The sequence below is a fragment of the Callospermophilus lateralis genome, chromosome 3 (assembly GCF_048772815.1).
Source record: "Callospermophilus lateralis isolate mCalLat2 chromosome 3, mCalLat2.hap1, whole genome shotgun sequence".
Lineage (NCBI taxonomy): Eukaryota > Metazoa > Chordata > Mammalia > Rodentia > Sciuridae > Callospermophilus > Callospermophilus lateralis.
In genome coordinates, this window is record NC_135307.1 from 139,410,977 (window position 1) to 139,434,820 (window position 23,844).

The 23,844-nt window shown below is 38.7% G+C and overlaps 1 protein-coding gene across 2 annotated transcripts in view; it reads left to right on the forward strand.

The window, feature by feature from the left end:
- The window catches only part of Chd2 (chromodomain helicase DNA binding protein 2), a 127,078-nt gene extending 103,640 nt beyond the window's left edge, over positions 1 to 23,438 (forward strand). For both annotated transcript variants that reach the window (XM_076851398.2, XM_076851399.2), the window contains 5 exons: positions 3,853 to 4,031; positions 6,168 to 6,267; positions 8,388 to 8,601; positions 16,313 to 16,559; positions 19,918 to 23,438. In XM_076851398.2, coding sequence (XP_076707513.1) covers positions 3,853 to 4,031; positions 6,168 to 6,267; positions 8,388 to 8,601; positions 16,313 to 16,559; positions 19,918 to 20,251 — 1,074 coding nt within the window. In that variant the 3' untranslated portion in view covers positions 20,252 to 23,438. The remainder of the gene's footprint in view (positions 1 to 3,852; positions 4,032 to 6,167; positions 6,268 to 8,387; positions 8,602 to 16,312; positions 16,560 to 19,917) is intronic.
- The last annotated feature ends 406 nt before the right edge of the window (positions 23,439 to 23,844 follow it).

A 23,844-nucleotide genomic window follows, 5' to 3' on the forward strand; every position in this document is an offset into this window, starting at 1 on the left:
CAGTTGCCAAGATTTCATTCTTTAATGCTGAGTAATATTCCATTGTGTATATATACCACATTTTCTTTACCCATTAATCTTTGAAGGGCACCTAGGTTGTTTCCATAGTTTAGCTATTGTGAATTGAGCTGCTATAAACATTGATGTGGCCGTGTCACTACAGTATGTTGATTTTGGGTATATGCAGAGGAGTAGGATAACTGGGTAAAATGATATTTCCATTCCAAATTTTCTGAGGAATCTCCATACTGCTTTCCATAGTGATTGTGCCAATTTGCAGTCCCACTAGCAATGTATGAATCTACCTTCTTCCCCCTATCCTTGCCAGCGTTTTCAATTTGGTTTATTGATTTGTTCATTTTGAGGATTTCTGCTTGATTTTATTTTCAGAATATCGCTTTATTGAAGTATCTTTCACTTCCTGTATTTTATCTCTGATTTCATTCCTTATGTCAATCTTTACCATACAGATCAGGTTTACTGTGAACATCCTACACTCCCTTCTCTGACATTTTTTTCACTGTGGTATCAATAGATTCTGTTGAAGTGTCTTGGTTGGTTTGGGGTGATTTGTTCCCTTGAGTTTCCATGTTGTTTGTGTTGTCTCCCCATCTAACAGTATTAATTTGAGGCAGTAGAGTTTCTACCATGTAGATTTATAGTGTCTCTGAAGGTTTCCAGTATGTGACTGGTTAGGGGAAGACAAATAATAACAACCACCAATGCAAACAATATACAGCATTAAACCAAGTAGTTCCTGCTATGACATTTACAGTGTTAATTATCACAACAAATGGAAATGATATGATTAGTTATTGCCTACAATAAAAACACTAAGTTTACAAAAGGGTTTATAGTTTTGGATGATGGATAGGGTTGAGAACAGAAGTGATGTAGGATGTGATGATTATAAGGGAGGAGGAGAGAAGATAGAAGTAAAAAATCAAGGAAGAGGGAAAGAACAACAGATTAGATATTAGTAGAAGAAAAGAGAGAAAAAGGGAAACAGATAAATGTAAAAAATTTAAAAATTTAAAAATAAATGAATACAAAACTGTGAAATATACTAATCAAACATCTTAGTACTAAAAAATCTGATCCATGGAAAATAAGTGGCTTCAAAAATGCTAAAAATGAGAAAAATCAAACAAACAAATATGGATGTGTATAAATGTCTGTGAACCATTAAGGTCACAATAGACAGAGAAAGAAAATAAGAAGAAAAAAAATCTCAATGAAAAGTTAAGAATTGTTTCCTTTAGAATTAAAAAGATTTTTAGCTTCCCTTCTCAGTAGTGATAAGTGGGGTCATCTGCAGTATGATGCTTGCTGCGCCCTCAGGGTTTCGTTGCTCGAGAGTGAGAGGTAATCCTATGGGCAGAACTCCTAGAGGTAGGGTTTAGGTTTAGTCAGGTTCCAGGCCAGTTGATCTGGAGCACCTCCTGGGCCCAGCAATTGACAGTCAATGTTGGAAGAATGCACCCCAGGGATCTCCCCTGGGTTCCACTCACGTGGTAGTGAAGCCAATTCTTAGTCCACTAGGTTACCTGTGGACTCTAGGAATACCATGTTTCCTGGGTTCAATCTCCAAATCCAATCTCTTCCGTCTCTGCCCTTTCTAATTCTGGGCCAGATGGGGCTGTCCCAGCTGGTCCTGCAAGCAGCTGGATTGGAGGGGAATGGAAATGCCGGGTGAGTTTAAATGACCAGTTGTCCCCTGCATAAACCTGTCTCCAAGTTTGATTTTTTTTCCTGGTCACTTAGGCATACCCTATGTCTTGCTGTATGGGTTTGTGAGGCCTGTATTTCGGCACAAACTTGGGTTTGCCAGGAATCTGCTCTCTCAGCTGCTGGCCCCACCACCCAGTGGCTGCAGAATGGTTTCTTCCTCTGTCCATCTCACACAGTTGAGAGAAATTTGGCTTTTCTTTCTCACACAAGGATATTGTGCAGCATGAGGCAGTGTGTTTCATCTGTAAACTCTCGGTACCCAAACATGCCACAGGCCTTCTAAAAATACACGTTCCTTTAATTCCCTTATCCCTCCAATTTGCTTGTCGGGGGGACTGCTCTTGGTGGTGCCTATGGCTATCTTATGAGCTGTGGCACTGGGGATTTCTTCCTTATTTTATTATATCTAACTTTCTTAGTTCCCAGTCTGCTTTGAAGGTCCATATTAAACTCCAGTAAAGCGGCCTCCGACCCCACCGCCCCACTTTTGTTGACCCACTTTGCTGTAGAAGCTTCCTATCTACTTCTTGGTTTTATGACCTGGAAAGCAACCTGCTCTATTTTGAAACAACCTGCTCTATCTTGAAAAGTGATGGAAATTTGTAGGATTTTCCTCATTATGAAACTATTTTATAATAGTGCCTAGTTCATTGTGCTAGATACTCAGCGTCCTACAATTCTGAGAAATTTTCTTCAATTGTTTTGTGACAACTTTGGTTTCTCTCTGTTTTTAGTTTTAGATTTATTGAGATCCTTATTTTTGGGATATCAGACTCTGGAGATTAAAGTCTAATTTTGTCCTTTTAAATTTTTTATTTCTGGTTTTTACTTTTTTGGTATATTTTCTCAACTTTATCTCTCCTTTTTTCTATTGAGTTTCTCATTTATCTTTTCATATTTCATTTCCAAGATCTTTTCCCCTCTTATGGTTCTCTGAATGTTTTCATACTTTGTTTTTTATTCTTTATGGTAGAAACATTTTTCAAATGTATTGGCAAGAGTAGGGAACTAAACATCTGATTGGAAACTCTGGATCTGTGGGTAGGACTTTGAGAGCTTTTGCTGTAGGGTAATCCAGCTGGGCTGTTTCCACTGGGAAGCGTCGGTGAACCAGAGTCAGCATTTTCTGGTACTTCCTGGGGGTAGTTAAATTTAGTTAAAAAAAATCCTGATCTGACTGAAAGGTCCAAAATCAGAATACTGGCTGGTGGCTCTTGTCGTATACATGTGTTCATTTAATCCAGTTGTCACTGTGGTGCCCTCGCTCCTCAAGTATGCCTGCATAGCTAGCATAAAGGCCTTTCTTTTGTTCTCTTTAGAAAATAATCCTTCTATGTCTGATATTGAGTAGGCAGTAAGAGCTGGGTGATTTTAATTATGGATCTGGGTATTTGTTATTTCATATGCAGTTTTTTAAACCAGTCCTTATTTTATCCCTCATCACTACCCCAGAGACACTGGCCTTTGGGGGGAATTTTACAGTCCAGAGCAGGTTGTTTCTATACTGACTGCATTGCTAGCTTAGGATTTCACTTTCTCAGGCCTATTACATCATTTTCCATACTGCCATTATTTTGTTGCTATTGTTTTCCTTCTTATTTCCCCTTTCTTTATGTGCTTATCTCTTTTAAATTAAGACAACTTAAAATCTTTATGTGAGATAAGAAAGGGAGAAAAAATATTTTTTGTGTTTAGTTTATCATCTTTATCTGGAAGCCCATCTAATTACTATATTTTAAACCTAAAGGATTTATATATATTTTATCCTGCTTTTTTGGATAGTTTGTGGTAGGAGATTTTCCAAGTTAGGTCTGTAGTATTCTCGTTTGATTTTCATAATGGTCTTGTGAAGCATTATACTGACACTTTTGCAGATAAGAAAACAGCAGGGTGTAAAATGTTACCACATAAGTGATGGTGCTGGCATTTGCACCTCAGGGTTTCCATCTCTATGTTTATGCTTGTTTCATTCTATTGACATAGTTATTTACTCCTTCTTTAGTGATTATAGGGCATGATGGTGGGCTGTGTTTTCTCTGATGTGGGAAGTTAGGGCACAGTAAGCAAAGGGCAAGACTTTTTTCAGATAGCTTATGTTTCTACTCTTCTGGCCTATTCCAGTGTAAAGAGAGGATGAGGCCAGTGAAAAAGGCACTGAAGCAGCTGGACAAACCGGACAAGGGGCTCAACGTTCAAGAACAGTTAGAACACACCCGAAATTGCCTGCTCAAAATTGGAGACCGGATAGCCGAGTGCCTTAAAGCCTACTCAGACCAGGAGCACATCAAACTGTGGAGGAGGTAACCAACCTTGCCTTGGCATCTGCCCAGTTTGATTTGATGAGTGTGTGGGGGTTCTGTTTTTGTTTAATAGAGTTGGATGTCAACTCTGAATAATGTTTTCCTAACAGAATTCATCTGTTGGCAACATGCCTTAAGACTTCAACAACTTCTTTTTCATCAAATAGGCCTTTTCACTAAGATCAACCTTTAGAAAGGGGCAAGATGTTAATGTAATTTATAAGAAAAAAACAATCACATTAGATTTGCTGGCCTAGTCTCATAATAAAGATTCTCTTTAAACCTGTAAGGAAATATAGTGTGGTGGGAGCATGCCTGTAATCCCAGCAACCTGAGAGGCTGAGACAGGAGGATTGTAGCAGTTTAGTGAGATTCTGCCTCAAAATAAAATAAATAAATAAATAAATAAAAAGGGTTGGGGATGTGGTTCAGTGGTAGAGCACCCCTGAGTTTAGTCGATAGTACAAAAACCTATAAGGGATAGAAAGACCATCTAGTGTAAGTGTTCTACTCATCTCAGGTTGATACTCAAACATTCAGATAATATTATATCTACTACAACTAATTGGCTGGTTCTGTGCTAACACATGAGACAAAACAAAGGTTAAAACCACAAGAAATGTCAATTCTCTGTTCTTAACTCCTTTTTTTTAATAATTAAAGAACTCTAGTAGTAGCTTGGGTTGATATAGTTGATCTAGCGCTTTACAAATAGGTTGAAGTGTCTCATCTGAGATGTTTGGAGCCAGAGAGGTTTCAGATTTTTTAGTATTCCTACATACATAATTACTTGATTTGGGCATGGGAATCAAGTCTAAACAAAATTCATTTATGTTTCATATATACCTTGCACATTGCCCGAAGGTAATTTTATATAATATTTTTAGTACACCTGTGTTTTGACTATGACCCATCACATGAGGTCCGATGTAAGAATTTTCTACTTGTGACATCAGCTCAGCACTCAGAGTTTGGGATTTTCAGATTAGGGATGCTCAGCATGTTTGATATCTGAATTATTATTTCTATGCCCTTAACACTGTTAGTAACTTTTTTTTTTTTTTAAACCTAACTAGAATAGCAAGAATTATCCTAGTGCATGGATCCCTGAAGTTAGGCTTCATACTGTGCACTTGGATCTGCTGTGTTAAATATCTCAGACACTGTGATCTTTGCTAGCTGTAGTTCATAGGAAAGTCATTTTTGTTAAAGAGTTCAAAGTAGTACAAGGTAAGACTTCTAAGAGTCTTTAACATAAAGTGATAAAAACTAAAGTATAGAAGTTATGAGAAGGAAGTGCCTAAAGAAGGTGGGAAGTTGAGTAGGGAGGTCTTCTGAGAGACAGGTAGTTACATACATTTGAGCTGCTAATATGCAAGCCAAATGGAATTGTTTAAATGAACAGAATTCTTTGGCTTCAGGAAAAGCTTGAAAGTAGGGCAGTGAGGTGACTGGGAGATGTTTTATAGAGTTTATAGGTAACTTGTTAAGACTGATACTCTTTATAAGGGACCTTAGAAATTAAGGTGAATGGCTTTCTACCCCATGCAGGAAGTCTACTAATTAGGAACCTTTATGAGTGTTTTGCCCATTACAAAGATTAAAAGCCTGTGTCTTTTCCCCATTCACTGTTATTACCTGTATCTCTCTTCCTAAACACAGATTTTATCATATTACCTTAGCATGTGTAGTAACGCCATGCTAAGGTGAGTGTAATGGGATTGGAGGGAAGGAGTCACTGATAGTTTTAAGGAAGAAATGATAGGCCTTAGTGATGATGATTAGGAGAAAAGAAAGGCAACACAGAGACAACCAACTGAATGTAGGTCCTCATAGGCGATGGTAGTGAAGATGCATGATTGACAGAGTTCAGAAAGTGGGGAAGATGGAGGAAAACTTAAAGGGCTGCAGTCATAGATGCCATGGATATAAATTACAGGGTTTATAAACTATTGATAGACTCCTTGGTCTAGGATCCCTCAGTCAAAATCTTTTGGTAGAAGCATATAAAGATACATTATTGATACAAAGACTGAGAGAATATTTTTGTAACTTTTTTACATTTGCAGAGTATTCTAATGAGTTTAAATTCTATTTATTTAATTCTATAGTTTACCAGGACTGTTGTTTTTTTAGGAATCTATGGATTTTTGTTTCCAAGTTTACAGAATTTGATGCTCGAAAGTTACACAAGTTATACAAGATGGCTCATAAGAAAAGATCTCAAGAGGAGGAGGTAAAATGCAAATTTCATCCTAATTTATTCAAACAAATAAAAATAAGTTCCATAGAAAAATTCCTAATGATTGTTTTTACCTGGGGGGTGGTCATAGACTTGTGGATTGTTGTGGTACCTGTAAATTGTTAGTTTTTTTGCCCTTGCTTTATACTTGAAGGCACAGGTCCAAGGATGGTGAGGAAATCTACCACAGGTCACAAAGTGTGTAGCCTATAGCCCCTTCTTTTTCAAACAGTATGCTCTTTAACTGTATTAGCTGGTTAGTTTCTCAATTTACTCCTCTAGTAGTCAAACAGTAACACTGCTGTTTATTGGGTAAAATAGCCAATGCACTGAATCCAAACCATCTTTTAAAATTGTGACAGGGATTCTTTACCCTGTGTTTTCATATCCTGGAATAATTTATTCACCAGGCCTTTTCTTCTTCCACATGCACATGACTTATGGTGGCTTGTAAAGCTGTCTTCTAATAGGTAGCAAGATTGTGAGCAGAAAATAACTTTCTTTTTCTTTTCTGGACTATGTAGTTGTGTCCTTCCAGCTTTTATATGTAGACACATCCCAACTGGTCACTTTCAAGACATGGATGTGAGAACGTGCCCCAAAAGTTGCCTCCCTTTGTATGGAGTAGCAGGACAGATGCAAAAGTGTTTTGGTTCTTGCTGCAGTGTTAGTACTTCTTGTATAGATATTCCTGTTTGCAAATCTACTGATTTGCCATGTGGACCCTCCTACCCAAATCTTCCAGTCTGTGAACATTTAAAATACATCCACTCATGTGTGAGCTCTGTGAAAGCAGAAGTTATTTTCTCTCTTTCATTCGCTGTTATGTCTCTCAGTGCATGAAATTGTGGCTGGCACAGGGTAGGTATTCAGAACTATTTGTTGAACTCTGTCCAGCACTCCATTGGCCTATAAAGTAATAACCTCAATTACTTTGTATTTAATTTTATATGGAAGAGTATGATATAGCTGTAGTATACTAATGTATTTGCATATACTAATATTGCTGAGTGATAATCCAAATTTTACACAAAGTCTGACTTTGTAAAAGGTCCCATGAAACGGATTAAAGTAGTTAGGAAAGGCCTTTAGGCTAGAGTGAAAATTAAAATAAGGGTCTGAAGATGGGCACAGTGGTAAAGGGCTTCATTAATTTAACTATTAGAAGTTAATATATGTTGAGAAAAAAAAAGGGATATCCTACTAGTGGAGGTATACACTGTCACAGCTTTTCTAGAGGATAATGCAGCAGGATTTATCAAAAAACTAGACCACACCATTCTGCTTCTAAAGGACTTAGCTTAAGGAGATAATATAATTAGGGATTTAAGCATGTTAATGGAAATGACTTTGAAGTCCCAACAATAAGAATACATAGATCGTGATTACAGATAATTGGGGTGTACTGTTCAACCACTAAACGTAATACTATAGAAGTAAACATTTACTGAAAAAGATTTTCATAACATTTAGTTAAAAAAGAATAGGAATTTTTTTTATATATATATATATAACCTTTAAAAACACACAAAAAGGTTCAGGAAGATTTGGACCAAATTATTAACAGTTACTCCCTTGTTGGTTAGATGTTAGGGCTCATAACATTTCTTTTTCATTTTTTATGTTTTAATATTGAACATTTTACTTACGAGGTAAAAGAACGATGTTACTTCAACATTCAGATGTTTAGCTTGATGATTTTAGTGTAGGAACTAGATTACACTGAACAGTTGTGGGTTGTTTGTTCTAGTTAGCTCTAGAAATTTGGTAATCTTGGTTTTGCATCATTCAGGATGCTCTTCTGAGTGTTGATAGCCTGGTTATTTGTTTCAGAACATACATAGTGGCATCTAGGTATTCCTGCATATGTTCTCACAGGCACTTGTTAGTGGAGATTCTTTTTCTTGTACTGACCTACAAGGTCAGACTCAACAGATAGATCCCTGTCAATACTGTTGGATCTCTGGAATTTATGAGCATTTTTGATAAGAAAGCAGTAAATGGTAGGTTGAAAATCAAGAAGGACAAGGGGAAAATATTCAGAGGTGATCATCTTTATTCTGCTCTGAGAAATTAAGGGTCTTGAGCTATTTTGGTTTCCTTTTAATCTACAGGAGCAAAAGAAGAAAGATGACATGATTGGTGGTAAGAAACCATTTCGACCAGAGGCCTCGGGCTCAAGCCGGGATTCTCTGATATCTCAGTCCCACACCTCACACAACCTTCACCCTCAGAAGCCTCATTTGCCTGCTTCCCATGGCCCACAGATGCATGGACACCCAAGAGATAACTACAATCACCCCAACAAGAGACATTTTAGTAATGCAGGTAGGCCATTAAGTGGAGTTTTCAAAGATGTGCCAAAAACCTCAGTAATTTCATTTTCCAAAGACTGCATCCGGACATTGGTGCTTTATTCTTCTCCAAGACTTTATTGTCCTCTTTTTTCTTGGTGAGATAAAGCATGAAATAAAGATCCAAAAGACTATTATTCCAACTTTAAATTAAGAAGAACATAGCTACAATAAACAAACAAAAGCCAAGTAGCAGACTTAGGGGAAAGATTTACTATTCTCTGTGACAGATAAATGGCTAAGATTGCTAATAAAGAAAAGATCCTTGCCAATTGTAACAATAAAGTAACCAAATAGAGAAATGGGCAAAGGACAGTCTAAGAGAGTGAAGAGACAACTTACGTAATGAGAGGAAATAACTCCCAAACTGTACATCCAATGAGAGGTTAATATCCAATATATATAAAGAATTCAACTCAATAGCAAGAAAATGCCCAGATTAAAAAGTGGCCAGAAGGACCTGAATAGACATTTCTCAGAAGAGGGTGATAAGAGAAGAATTCTGAGGTGTCCTAAATTAAGTTACAGGCCATAGAATGGAGGGAGGAAAAAGATAAGAGAAAGTAATTTTAACTCACAGCTTCAAGCTAAACCAACTAGAAAAAGAGCTGCTCCACATTCTTTTCCTGTATGCTGAAGATTACTCATCAAGGCTATGTCACATTCTGCTTTTGGAACCAACCAATCAAGAAGTAGCAAAAGTTCACTTTATGGACTATCCTCCTATCCCAGGACTCTGCCCACTTTGCATTGTCCTGCCCTTCTTGTCTGTAACTAATGTAGGTTCAATGTCAATGATTTACATTTCTTCTCCGTAAATTTTATCATAAAACACCCAAGCCCTTTAGGTCCAGTGGGAAATTTTGACTAGCATCTGTATAGCTCAATAAACTTTTTTTTCAGAGATCTTTTAGTCTCAAAAGTGTGATTGAATAATGGCATACAAATGGTCAATAGGTATATTTAAAAATGCTCATCACTAATCATCAGAAAATATGAATTAAAATCACAGTGATAAATCACCTCACACATGTTAGAATGGCATTTATCAAAACAACAAAAAATAATGTATTATAATAATGCCAGTGACTTGAGATAGGAGAATCTTGAGTTCAAAGCCAGCCTCAGCAATGGCAAGGTGCTAAGCAACCTGTCTCTAAATAAAATACAAAATAGGGCTGGGGATGTGGCTCAGTGGCTGAGTACCCCTGAGTTCAATCCCCAATACCCCGCCTCCTTCCAAAAAATAATAATGTGTTGACAAGGACAAGAAGAAATAATCCTTGTGCAGGATTAGTGGGGATGTAAATTAGTACAGCAATTATAGAAGTATGTGGAGGTTACTAACCAAAGTAGAACCATGATATGACCCAGCAATTCTACTACTGTAAGTATATATCCAAAGGAAAATGAAATCTGTATATTGAAGAGATATTTACCCCCATGTTTATTGCAGCATTATCCACAGTAGCCAAGATATAGAATCAACTTTAGTGTCCGTCAGCAGATGAGTGGGTAAAGAAAATGCACATATACTTAATGGAATACTATTCAGCCATCAAGGAAAATGAAATTTTGCCATTTGTGATGACATGGGTGAACCTGGAGGACATTTAAGTGACATAAATCAGGCACAGAAAGACAAATATGGCATAATCTCATATGTGGAGCCTGAAAATGTTTGAATTTATAGAAGCAGAGTGTGAAACAGTGGTACCAGAGATTAGAGGGCTGGGAGTGGAATTGAGGAAAATATTAGTCAAAGAATACAAAATTTCAGTTGGATAGGAGGAGTCAGTTGTACAATGTGACCATAGATAACAATGTTCTTGTATTCTTCAAAATGACAAAGAGTTCAAAATCTGCTGAGAGCCATTGCCAAGTAGGTATGACGCATGGCATGACCCAGGTCATTTGCAGTGACATTGCATGAAAGGTGACCTTGCTCAAGGACCAGGGCGGATCCAGGTTTAGGGTGTATCCTGCTGGGATTAGGGAGTATCCGGCTCCTTGGGTTTAGGGTGGTTCCAGGTTTAAGGTGTACCCTGCTGGGAATAGGGGGTATCCTGCTGCCTCAGGCGTGCCCGCTGAGTTCCCTCGCGGGATTCAGAGAGTATTTTGGGATACAGAGCCCAGTGGAGGTGTGAATTTTGCCCAGAACGTGTTTGTAGAGTGCTGGTGTGAGTTCGGGAATAAAGAATTGCTGTTTGAATCTACAAGGCTGTGAGTGGCTCGTGATTTTATGCCCAGCCAGACTGCGGCAAAAATCACTTTAAGTGTTCTCTCCAGAAGATAAAAGTGTGTGAAGCAGTGTATATGTTAATCAACTTTGTCTAGCCATTCCATAATTAACATATTTTGAACGTATATGGGATAAATATACATAATTTTTGTTAAATAAAAAGTTCTTAAATTGCATTCTTGAGACAAAGTTCATAAAAGGAATATAAATTAAAGTTTTATGGATATGATTATAAAAAAAGCAAAAATAAATAAAAGTTTATAGGGGCTGTGGGTAAAGCTCAGGGGTAGAATGTGTCCCAGCATGTGTGAAGCTCCAGGTTCAATCCTCAGTATTAAACAACAAAAAAAAGTCTTTCTAGAGCAGCTTATGTGTTGTTTAAAAAGAAAAAAACTTGGGCAGTGATTAGGGATGAGGATAGAGTCAAACTAAGAAGATGACCAATCTTGCATTTGGGAAGTATATTAAATGCACAGTGAGTTAACCAATATATTTAAACCATTCAGATCAACAGAAATTAAAAGGAGAAATGCCAGTTGGTAAGAGTGAGAATTGCTACCATTCTACTTAGAAAATAATTTGAAATATCTGAATACATAGGTTTTTGACAGCTGTAATCCCTTTTCTGGCAGTTTGTCCTGTAGAAATGAAAACTCATAGCTGATGAGGATTCTGTTCCAGCCTTACAATATCAAAAGACTGGAAATAAGAAAAAAAAAAGTGTGTCACATTAGATTAGATAGAAAGGATGGGAGAGGAGGGGAGGAGTAAGGAGGATAGGAAGGACAGCAGAATAGAATTGATAATATGATTGATGTATGTACATTCCATGTATATATTATATGTCAAAATTCATTCTGTTGTCATGTATGACTAAAAAATAAATAAATAAAAGACTGGAAATAACTTCAATGTTCACTAATTAGTGAAATGATTAGATAATTAGTAGTGGATTAGATGAGTAATGGAACATTTGTATCCATTATTAATTATTCAAAGAATAAGCTGGGTTTTTATATTTAAAGATGACCAAAAAAGTTGAAAGAAAAAATAAGCAGTAGCAGCAGCCATGTGTGTACATGTGTTTATGTGTATGCTTTTGAATTTATCAAGGTGAATTCACATAGTGTGAATTCAAAAGTTTGTAAGTGAATGGGCCTTGGTGGTGCATGCATGTAATCCCAGTAGCTTGGGAGGCTGAGGCAGCAGGATCACGAGGTCAAAGCCAGCCTGAGCAAAAGCAAGTCACTAAGTAGCTCAGACCCTGTCTCTAATAAAAATACAGAATTGGGCTAGGGATGTAGCTTGGTGGTCGTGTGCCCCTGGGTTCAATCCCCGGTACCAAAAAAAAAAAAAAAGTTTAAGTGAATGATTTAGTTGTATTTAGTTCACTCACAGTGTTGCCAGTCATCTTTATCTAGTTCCTACTATCATCCCAAATGAAATCCCACTGGGTTAATCCCCATTTCCCTATTCTCTCCACGCCTGCAAGTGCCAGTCTGTATTCTGTCTCTCTGGATTAACCTCTTCTGAATATTTAATATATAAAAGGAATAATTACAACTTGTGATTTCTTGTGGTTGGCTTCTTTTACATCATGTTTTCAAGTTTCGTCTACATAGTGGCATGTGTCAGTGCTTAGTTCATTTTATGGCAAGAGAATATTCCATTGAGTAAATGTACAGTATTTTGTTTATCCATCCATTTATTGATGGACATTTGGATTTGTTACTACTTTTGGCTATTGGGAATAACACCAATATAAACAGATATTTGAGTACTTGTGTGTGTGTGTTGGGGGGGGATGGTGTCTGGGGATTGACCAGGGTCTCATGCATGCTGACAAGTGCTATACGCTGTACCACTTAGCTACAACCCCAGCCCTGAGTGTCTACTTTTAATTATTTTAGGTATATACCTCAGAGTGGAATTGCTGGTTCATAATGGTAATTCTCTGTTTTGCTTTCTATGGGAAACCTCAAAACTATTTTCTGTAGTATACAAATAGCATATTGTATAAGGATAGAGAAAGATTTGAAAGCATTTCTGTGGCATTAATAACAATTATGTTGACATGGTAAGAATGGAGGGGATAAGATTTCAAAGAAGTCTTATCCATTGTCTATTGTTTCCTGATTACAATGAGCATGAAACGCCCCCCCCCCCCTTTTTTAGTACTGGGCATTGGATTCAGGGATACTTTATCACTGAGTTCCATCTCTACCCCTTTTAAAAATGTTTTTAAATTTTTTTATTTTGAGACAGGATCTCACTTGGCTGAGGCTGACCTTGAACTTAGAATCCCCTTGATTCAGGCTCCTGAGTCACTGGGATTACAGGTGTGCACTTACCACATCTGGCCTTACTTTAAAAATAAGAAAAGGGAAAATATAGAATAAGATTTAAAAAGCATGTAGTAGGTATAGAAGTGTAGTATAAGATTTATTTTATAAAGATTTAAATATTTCAAAGTAATCAAAATGGAGTACATTTTAAATTTCTAGAATTTCTCATGTCTTCTGATAAAATTTTAGTTTATATTATAAGTATTTATATATATTATATATAATATATATCTGTTTTATTTTCTTATCTTTTTGTATTAAAAAATAGCTATTTGAAAATTTTTGCCCCAAATTCCTTGAATACCTGAATTATTTCCTACTGTGCCCACCCCCCTTGGTTTTCAGTCATGTAGGTAATTCTTTTGAGATGCCTAGTTACTTCTGTTTGAATTGGGAACATGGTGTTTTAAAACTGGTAGAAGCTCTAGATTCTGTAATCTACCTCCCAAGGAGACTCAGCTTCTCCAGTGAGCACAAAAATGGGAGGTGCTTATCTCAGTGTATTTCACCTTCTGGCTCACCTCTCTCCAGGGACTTAGCTTTTCCTAGTACTCAGCTGAGAGCTAGTTGTGTGAAGTCTTCTCTAGAAGGCCTTCAACTCTGCTTTTTGTTTCTCTAGAATCATGAGACTGCCCCCAAACTGCAGTGCTTTTCAGATGGTTTTCAGCTAATCCTTTTAGCCTCCTGCTCTTGTAGATTCAGTAAATACCCTTGGAAAAGCTGGGCATATGTTTGAAGTCCCTCAAATCTCCAGTATCACTGTAACCTAGAAAGACGCCCCTGCTCAGAGCTGTGCTAATTTCCCCTTTCCTCAGCAGTGGTTCTAGATCCTTTTCAGCCTCTTTCCTATTCTCAGAACCACAAACTTTTAGGTGGCTGCAGAAGTCAGCTCTTAACTTTTTGAGGTTATCTGCTCCTTGGAATCTTAGTACATCTAGACCTGATTGCTTTAGTGGCTCTTTGATGCCTTTAAAAGAATTATTTTTATTTGGCCTTTCTCATTGTCCTTGTCAGAGTATAGTTCTGCTGCAAGCTACTTTAACTGAAAGCAGAAGTTCCACATCCTCTGTTTTTTTTTTTTTTAAAAAAAACAGAATTTTTTTATATTTATTTTTCAGTTTTTGGTGGACACAACATCTTTATTTTATTTGTATGTGGTGCTGAGGATCAAACCCAGCACTGCGCGCGTGCCAGGTGAGCGCGCTACCGCTTGAGCCACATCCCCAGCCCCTCCTAATCTTAAAAATCAAAATAAATAAGTTCAAAATTAATGGATCATCATTTTATTGAAGAGAAGAAAGTTAATGACTATATAGGATAATTGAGAAATATTACTATGTTCTTAGGTTGTGTGACTTTTTTTCATATTTTTTATTGGTGAATTATAGTTGTACATACTGGTGGGATTTGTTGTTATATATTTGTACATGCACACAATATAACAATATATAACCTGGCCAATATCATTCCCCAGTATTTCCCTGTCCTGTGCCCTCCTGTTTATACTGAACCTTTTGGGTATTAGGTTGGTTTCGTGTTATTCATATGGTGTCACTTATATTCTGAATCCTTTTAAAGAATTTCGTATTAAGCTAACTACATTCTTGGATTTCTTACTAGCTCAATATTTCCTAACTAGTGATCTGTATCATGGAGGGTTCAAGAAAAGTACTGATTTATTCTGGAAATAAATGACTTAGCTTGAGTTCCAAGCATCTCTGCTATACCACAGATATTGATACTTTGATTTGAATCCATCTTCAAATGACCCTTTCATGATGTGATATCTTTGTTGCTTTTTGTTAATTCTTTAGTTGAATAGTCAAGTTTTACCTCTGGTCTGATCCACCTGGATCAACAATGACATTAAGCTTCAGGTTGACTATTACAATAATGGTAATATTTCTAAGCTATACACCTTCCTTAATGATGATGTTATTTGACTCTGTGGAAGAATGCTAGAAGGCCAGCAAAATTTATTGAGAGACATTTAGTTGGAGAGACACTTATTTGGTGGCATGTCTTTGTCAGATGTAGATTAAAGATGAGTTTCTGTAGTTCCTTCTGGTTAATCCTTTGTATTAGTTTCTTAGGGCTATCTGTAATGAAGTTCCACAAATTAGGTGGCTTAAAACATCAGAAATGTATCTTCTCACAGTTTTGAAGGCCAGGAGCCTGAAATTAAATGTGTCAGCAGGGTTGGTTCCTTCTGGGGTTCTGAGGGGGGAACCTGTTCCATGCCTTTCCCTTGCCTTCTGCCTGCTACCAACACTCCATGGTGTTCTTGACCTGTAGTGGCATCATGCTGATCTCTGCCTGCATTTTTACATGAGTTGCTTTTGGGTCTTATACCTCCCTCTGCCTCCATTTTAAAATGATATCTGTCATTGGATTTAAGCTAAATACAAGATCCTTAACTTAATTATATCTACAAGACCCAATTTTCAAGTAGTCACACTCAAAAGTTCTGGGTAGACATAAATTTTGGGGGGTTATAATTCAAATCACAACAGCCTCCATCCCTGGGCTTCTGTGTTTTCACTACCTTTTCTGAGCCAAGTAAGTATGAGTTCTTCCCTTAGGTAAAAGGAAAGCTACAGAAGTTAAATGGATCTTAGTTTGGCCTTATCTTTTAAGAGTTCGAGTGCTGATCCAAGTTCATAATTAGAAGAATTACTTTTTGTCAGAGGAAGAGGCCTAGTTGTGGGCTAGGGAAAAAGAATCGGAGAATCAGTTAATATAATCAAGATATTTTCAGAAATGACACAGCCTAACTGTATTAGGTGAAATAAACTTTAGATGTATAAATCGAGGGGGGATGGTATTATCTTGCAGCTGTGAAATTCAATGTATTGTTTTCCAAATTACTGTTTGGTTTTGGTTTTTTGACCATCTGTCACAGATTTGAAGGTAAACAGATCTAGAAAATGAAAAGTAGCAGTTCTTAGATTTTAGGAGGAAGGGAGAATGTTAACACTCATTACTGATACGTTAACCATCAGGAGATTTAATGTTTGCTTGTAACATGTGTCAGCCTTTCAGTTCAAACCTTTTGAGATTCAGTCATTTCTTATAGTCATGAGATTCTTTTTCTGCAGATCGAGGAGACTGGCAGAGGGAAAGAAAGTTCAACTATGGTGGTGGCAACAATAACCCACCATGGGGCAGTGACCGGCATCATCAGTATGAGCAGCACTGGTACAAGGACCACCACTATGGGGACCGGCGACATATGGATGCCCACCGTTCTGGAAGTTATCGACCCAACAATCTGTCCAGAAAAAGACCATATGATCAGTACAGCAGTGACCGAGACCACCGGGGACACAGAGATTATTATGACAGGTATGTAAAAAGTTCTGAGACACCGGGCACTGACCTCACCAAGAACTACTTATACGAGGAAATGGTTAAGAGTAGGGATTTTTATGTCGGGCATGATAGTAATCCCACACATGCCTGTAATTCCATCTACTGGGCAGGCTGAAGAAGGAGTATTGCAAGTTTGAGGTCAGCCTCTGCAAATTAGTGAGACCCTGCCTTAAAATTAAAAATAAAGGGTTGGTGGGGTGAGGGTGGGGTAAACTCAGTGGTAAAGTGCTTGCCCAGTATTTTAGTATGCTTAAGGACCTGGGTTTAATTTTCAATTCTACAACCCCCCACTCCCACCCTACCCTCCAAAAAAAGAAGAAAAAAAGAATTATTAAGCTCTTAGTTATAGTCTCAGTGGCACATTAGGTAGTAGGGATTCTGAGATGAAATAAGCCAATGGTCCTTGGTTTGCCAGAATTCCATAATTTAAGAGTCAAGGGCTTTGAAATTGTGTCTGCTGTATAGCTATATAAAACTACCAGTGATATGATGAGCCAGTACTTTTAAATTATGAGAATTAGCAAGTATGGGAATGCTGACAAAGTTTTCCCTAAATTTTCTGAATTTAGGAATTTGCTATATATTTATTTAGCTTCATAGCATTTGTTTTTTTCCTCAGCTGCTGATGCTTTGTTTGTTTGCTAGCTGTGGTGCTAGAAATGGAACCCAAGACCTTATATGTGCTACCCAAGTGCTGTACCACTGAGAGCTACACCTTAGCTCTGGATTATAGCTTGAATTTAAAGTGGGAAAATTTTGTTCATATCCCTCAGTGTCTTCTGTTGTGAAAGATCTGGAAAGGCAGACTACGTTAGCTGAGCAGTGGTAGCCTAGTATCAGACATCTCCGTAGAAGGAGCCTTCAGCCCTCACTGTACCTTTCTCATCTGGCTTCAGTGGATGCCTTCTCTGTCTTCCTTTATATAGATAGATCTATATTTCTATTTGGTACCATTTTTCTTCTCCTGAAGGACTTTCTTTTTTTCTTTTTAATTATGGATAGTTTCTATTTCTATGTCTTTCAGGTGTATTAATATTTTATTTTTCATTGTCTAATCTGCCCATGAGGCCTATTCATTATATAAAATATACTTTTCATACCTTGTAGTTTTTATCTCTAAAAATTGTATTAGGGTGGGTGTTTTTTTTCCTTCCTTCATATTCTATGTCTCAGTTTAAACTCTCAGAAGTGGAATATAGGTTATCAGAGTAATTTTAGTGCCCTTCTCTGCTAGTTATATCATTTGGGTCAGTTTCAATTGATTTACTTCTTTATTATGGGTCTTAGTTTCACTGCCTCATGATTTTTTATTTGATGCAAGGTAAAATTTACCTTTTTGTGTGCTTTTTATAAGTTCTATAAATATTCTGAAGTTTTATTATAAGATGCAGATTATTTGGAAATAGTTTGATTCTTCCAGGTCTTACTGATAAGATTTATTAGGCAGAACTGGAGTAGTGCCTGGTCAGGGGCTAATTATTGCCCACCCCTAGGTAAGAATCCCTGTTACACTGTACTCAATAATGCCCCTTAAATTTAGTAAGGTTGTGGGTCTGGCTGGCAAGATCCGCTGCTGGGCTTTGTGTGAATACAAGGTAATAACCTCTAATCCTTCTAGGTGGTTTTTTCCCTAGCCATGGGTCCTTTCCTCACATTCATATCCCGAGCAGTGTTATGAACTTGAAGAGGGGAAGGAACCCTGTGCAGATCTTCAGATCTTCTGTTTATGCAGGATTCTCTTCGATTATGCCATGTCATGTGAACTCTGCCGCCTTGGTCCATCAGCAGTCTGAAAGCCTCTTCCTGGGTTTTCCTCTCCCTGTGTCATATCTTTCTCTGAGATACAGTAGTGAGCAGCGGGAATTAGAAGACTAATTTCATTAGTTTTTATCCCTCGAGGAGCACTGTTGTTCGTGTGGTATCTTGAAAACCATAGTTCTGTACTTTTTTTTCTTTGAACCTGAATATCTAATTCTCCCCATACTCCTTTCATTGAGGTGAACTTCACACTGCATAAATGAACCATTTTAAAGTGAAGAGTTCAGTTACATTAGTACGTTTACAGTGTTATGCAGTCTCTTCCATCTAGTTCCAAAACACTTGCAAAGAAAATGTCATAACCATTAAGCAATTATTTCCCATTCTTCCCTCTCCCCAGCCCAGGCTGGGAACTGACAGTCTGCATTCTTTATGTATTTACCTATTCTGGACATTTCTTGCAGGGGGGATTTATATAATATGAGACCTTTTTTTTTGGCTTCTTGACTTAACATGTTTTTGCAGTTTGTGTACATTGTAGTATTTATCATTATTATGTGGCTGAATAGTACTTTAGTATATGGATAAATGTCACATTTTGTTTATTCATTCATCTGTTGGTGGCCATTGAGTTTGTTTCTATCTTTTGGTTACTGTGAATAATGCTGCAGTGAATACTGGTATATAGATATTTGTTCACATACCTGTTTTTAGTTCTTGTGTGTATACTTACCTAGGAGTGGAATTACTAAGTCATATTATAATTTTTTAATGTTTTAGGAACCACCAGAGTGTTTTCCACAGTGGCTGAACCATTTTATATTTCTATCAGCAATGTCTGACAGTGTAATTTATCAGCATCTTCATCATTAATTACTTTTCTATATTTTAAAAAAATATAGCCAATCCTAGTGTATGTAAAATGGTCTCATTGTGGGTTTGATATGCCCTTCCCTACTATTACTGAGATTGAGCATCTTTTCATTGTGCTTATTGGTGGTTTGTTTATCTTTGGAAAAATGTCTATTCAAGTTCTTTGTTTTAAAATTGGGTTGTTTTACCTTTTGAGTAGTCTTTTAATGATATAATGAATAGTGTGTCAGGGCCCAAACTAAAGTTTCAGTACTCTTAACAGAGTCAATTTTAAAAATAATTTTATCAACCTTTCACATGTTTTTGACTATCTAGGTTGATATCTGAGTTACTAATAACTTACAAAGAAATTTCAGTGAGTTTTTTCCTCCTGAACTTGGTCAAGATACATGAAAATGTTTATAGTTGGTATATTTTCCTGATGAGTATGGTTTACAAAGCCATCAGTGATTGTTCAAGTGTATGTATACTGTATCAGCAAGTTCTGTGTCATTTTATAGGATGCATTTTGCCAATAAGTGAAAAATGATCTTTTGTAATTGCTTTAATTTTGTGGTTGTTGTTATTTGTTTGTTTGTTTTTGCTTCCTGGTAATGTAAGCATTTGTCCCCGAGTCTATTGAGTATGAGTGTATTAGAAAATCCCAGTGGACGGGAGTCTGGTTTTGGTCTTTCAGCTAATCTTCACATCTCTGTTTCAGACACCATCATGACTCCAAGAGGAGGAGATCTGATGATTTTAGGCCTCAAAATTACCACCAGCAGGATTTCCGTCGAATGTCTGATCACCGCCCCCCTATGGGCTACCATGGCCAGGGACCCTCAGACCATTACCGGTCTTTCCACACAGACAAATTGGGGGAATATAAACAGCCCCTGCCCCCATTGCACCCTGCAGTCTCAGATCCTCGTTCACCCCCTTCTCAGAAATCTCCTCACGATTCCAAGTCACCCCTGGATCACAGGTCTCCTTTGGAGAGATCACTAGAACAGAAAAACAACCCAGATTATAACTGGAATGTTCGGAAAACATAAAGGACAGCTCAGAAAGGGGAGAGCAGGAGTCATCATGTGGACGTTTTTGGTCTGGTCCAACAGTGGCCAGGTATCTAGACCGGTGAGTGGAGTTTCTGGACATGCTGCTGCCATCAACTCACCGGCTGAAGGAGCACTTGAAGGAGTGGGAGGCCTTTCGTCGGGCGGGCTTTGATTTGGGTCACCACTCCTGCACTTTGGCACCCCATCCCACTCCAGCCTGGTTTTGGCCTCCCACCTGATGGGTGCTAGGAGGAAGAGGTGACTTTTTGTGCACCAGCTTTATTGGGCTGTTTCCCCAGCAAAGGAATCTGGGATCTTAAAAAGTCATGAATGTTTAACTGCCAGGTTCAGTGTTCCTGGACTTTGGTGCAGTGGTCAGGGGAAGGAATTGGTGCATGAAGGCTACCAGGACCTGCTGGACAGTGTGGGATTTGGTTCACTATGACATGATGGATGCTGCTGTTGGGGAGTGGGGTGAGTGGGTGGATCTCATATATAGGACTTAAAGGGGAGCAGGTGTACTCCTCAAACGTGTCCTTGGGAGAGATTATACACTTGGCTTCATTATGTGAAAACTACAGGGTGGGAGTAGGTAGAGGACAACAAGAGAGGAAATTACTTCTACCATGTCCTCCTTCCTACCAACACTAATTTTTCCCACACTGTCTTTGTACATTTCAAGGGTTTGGTCTCCTGGGTGGGCCTGCTCTTCCCTGTGCCAGGGAAAGTAGTGTCCTTCTGACTGATTTTCAAGTACTGTGAGTTAGGCAACATGGATGTCAGCGTGGTTATTCCTTGATTGGGGATTGGGCTGAGTGGGTCTGGGATGGAGGTAGGGAGGGGTGTAGTGTGACCAGGACAGAATCCCTGGTGGATTTCTGATTCTTGTGGTGAGAGGAAAACCACAGGTCCTGGACAGGAAGCAGAGGCAGGCCTGCTGACCAGTGGGCAAGCACAGAGGTGGGAACACTTGTGTAGGTGGTTGGCAGGTTTCTTGAAAGGGGGCTTTAGTAGTGCCAGCAAATGGGGGAGCTTTCAGTATTGGAATAGGTCAACATCTGCAGCTACATTTTAGTTTCCTTTGCACAGCTTGACAAAGTAGATTACACAGATCTCCCAGAATTCATGGGGTGGTCAGATGAAAATAAGTAACCTGTGGTGAAGAAGTTTCCATTGCTTGTTAGAGATCAGTAGAATTGTACTTGGTTTCCTTTAGTATAAGATCTGTAAAGTATAAACCTAAGTTAATTTTTTTTCCCAAATAGAAACTGTCTACAGCCAGGGTGCCTGAGTTGTAAGTGGTAAGAGTTGTACTGGAGTTGAATGGAGGCAGGTTTGGGGGACAGGTTGGTTGTATCATAAGGCAAGCTCCTTTCACTGTACTGATGCTCAGGCCTTTTGTTTTATTGATTTCAGTATAGCTTGCCAGTATTGTATCCAAAGCTTTTCTAGATGGAGACAGAAAAACTTGACTTGAACATACAAGTATCCAGGTTCTAAGCTAATGGGTATGTGCAGGGTTGAACTCCCTGAACTAACTTGTGGGGACCTCTGTAAGATCATTTGTCACATACTTGCTGATATCCTAGGCAGCACCGTTATTGGCTTTACCAAAACATGCCTGCATTGCCTCCCCTGAGGGAAACAGATATAGCCATGGTGAGCCATTTCTCCTGCTGTACAGAGCATTATAGGGCTGGTGCTGAGTTTCCAGGTCAGGGTTCCTGCAGGTTGTGTTGGGAAGGCTCACTACCTTCTTAGCCTCTATTGTACTTGGGGTGGCTCACCCTGGCCTTGTACATGCACACCCTACAACAGAGCCCGGAGCATCTGGCCTCCATCCTCCCACGGGGAGGCCTGCCATGACTGCTCCGTGAAGGCAGGAAATCAAATCTCCACTTTGACCACACATGGAAAAGGAAACCACAGATGGAGCTTCTTGCTGATAATATCAACACTATCCTGTGTTCTGCCCAAGCCAAAGAGGAAGATTGGGTTGATTTGCTGGACCTTGAATGTTGGGATGTGGGGGTGAAAAGGGGATGAGCCCCCATGGGAAGCTGCAGGGTTGGAGGCACCATCCATACTTACCCAGGTTTTTCTCTCAAGTTGTCGATAGGAGTTGTGAGTTATTCCCAAAGATGTCTCATCATGAGGAAAAAAAGGAACTTCCTTTTGTTCACATTCAGGACTTTTAGTGCCATATGATGTAGCAAAAGGCAATATGGGCCAGATCAGTGTTATATTGATTCTAAAATTACAGTATCCCCCATTAAACATCTGTTTTAGGTGTTGAAGTTTATTTGAAAAGTGGGTTGGGAGAAAGGAGGCATTTCCTCACTGATTTTAATCAGTACAAGTATATGTTTAAATCACAACAGAAGTTTGCACAGGTAAAAATTCTCTCACTTTTGGAAATGGGAGAAACTGCCCCAGGAATCTGAGGATGGTATTACATGGAGCCTGGCTTTGAATGAATAGCAGGAGGTGAGGAAGGAGGGAGTCTGCATCATCAATATCTCAAGTAAACAGGGATGGACAGGATGTGCCATAGCCCTAGAAAAGGATAAGGTGAGCTCCCGTGCTGCTCACTGTAGTCTCTCAGGGGGACTGGAGGGACACAGCCAGGCCCTCTGGGGAGACTAACCTGATGGTCCTAGGCTTGCTCTCACATTAGGCATTCCCTAAGCCCTTCCAAGGGAACCCCACACTTTCCCCCAACACGCTGCAGACATTCTGGCCCTGAGTCTAAAAATTGCATCAGGCCTGAGGTGCAAAGGCAATTTATTTGGGAGTTCACTTGTCAATACTGAAATCCTACAGACCAAAATCCACTTGTCAGCAGGAGCAGTGGCCTAGCCCAGCACCAGTAGTCTTCTGGCTCACCTAGGGGCAGCCAAGTTGGGCAAGGAGAGCCACGGTAGGGGTCCAGGCTGCTTTAGTCCATCTGTGCCCCACCCGCCTGGGGACAGGTGGTTTTTTTCTTTATTGTAAAATTGTGGACTTTTAAATCTGTTGACTAAACAGTAATTAATTTATATTTGTGAAAAATGCCACTGTCCTAGTGATTTCTGATGTAAATAATGTTGTTTATATAGTATGTATTAAATTTTCCTACATTGTAAAACTGCTGTACTTTTGATTCTTGTATATTAAAAGGCGTTAATAAGGATTTTTAGAACTGGGCTAACACGTTGCATTGCATTTTGATGTGAGTTGTGTGCTGGGTGCTTCCCTTGTTGGGTGCTGGGTCAGGTACAGATTTTGGCAAGCTTGGAGTCTCAGTGGAGCCCTTTGTTATTGGTTCCAGGCCATGACACCACAGGTTTCTAAGATTTTCTATTCCTGAGTAGCTGTTGTTTTAACAGTTCCCTGGTCAAGCAACCCCAGGCCATGGCCCATAGCCCTGCATTCATGAGGATGACCTAGAGCTGCTGAAACTCTTTATTTTTCCCAGTGGTAGTCTTTCCAGGGAGGATCTTGGGGAGACCTGGCCAGGTGCACCTTCTATCCGAAAGGAAATAAAAATACTTTGCCAGCTGCAGCTTTGAGAGTTAATTTAACAGTTGGATTATATATTCTTGAAGGAG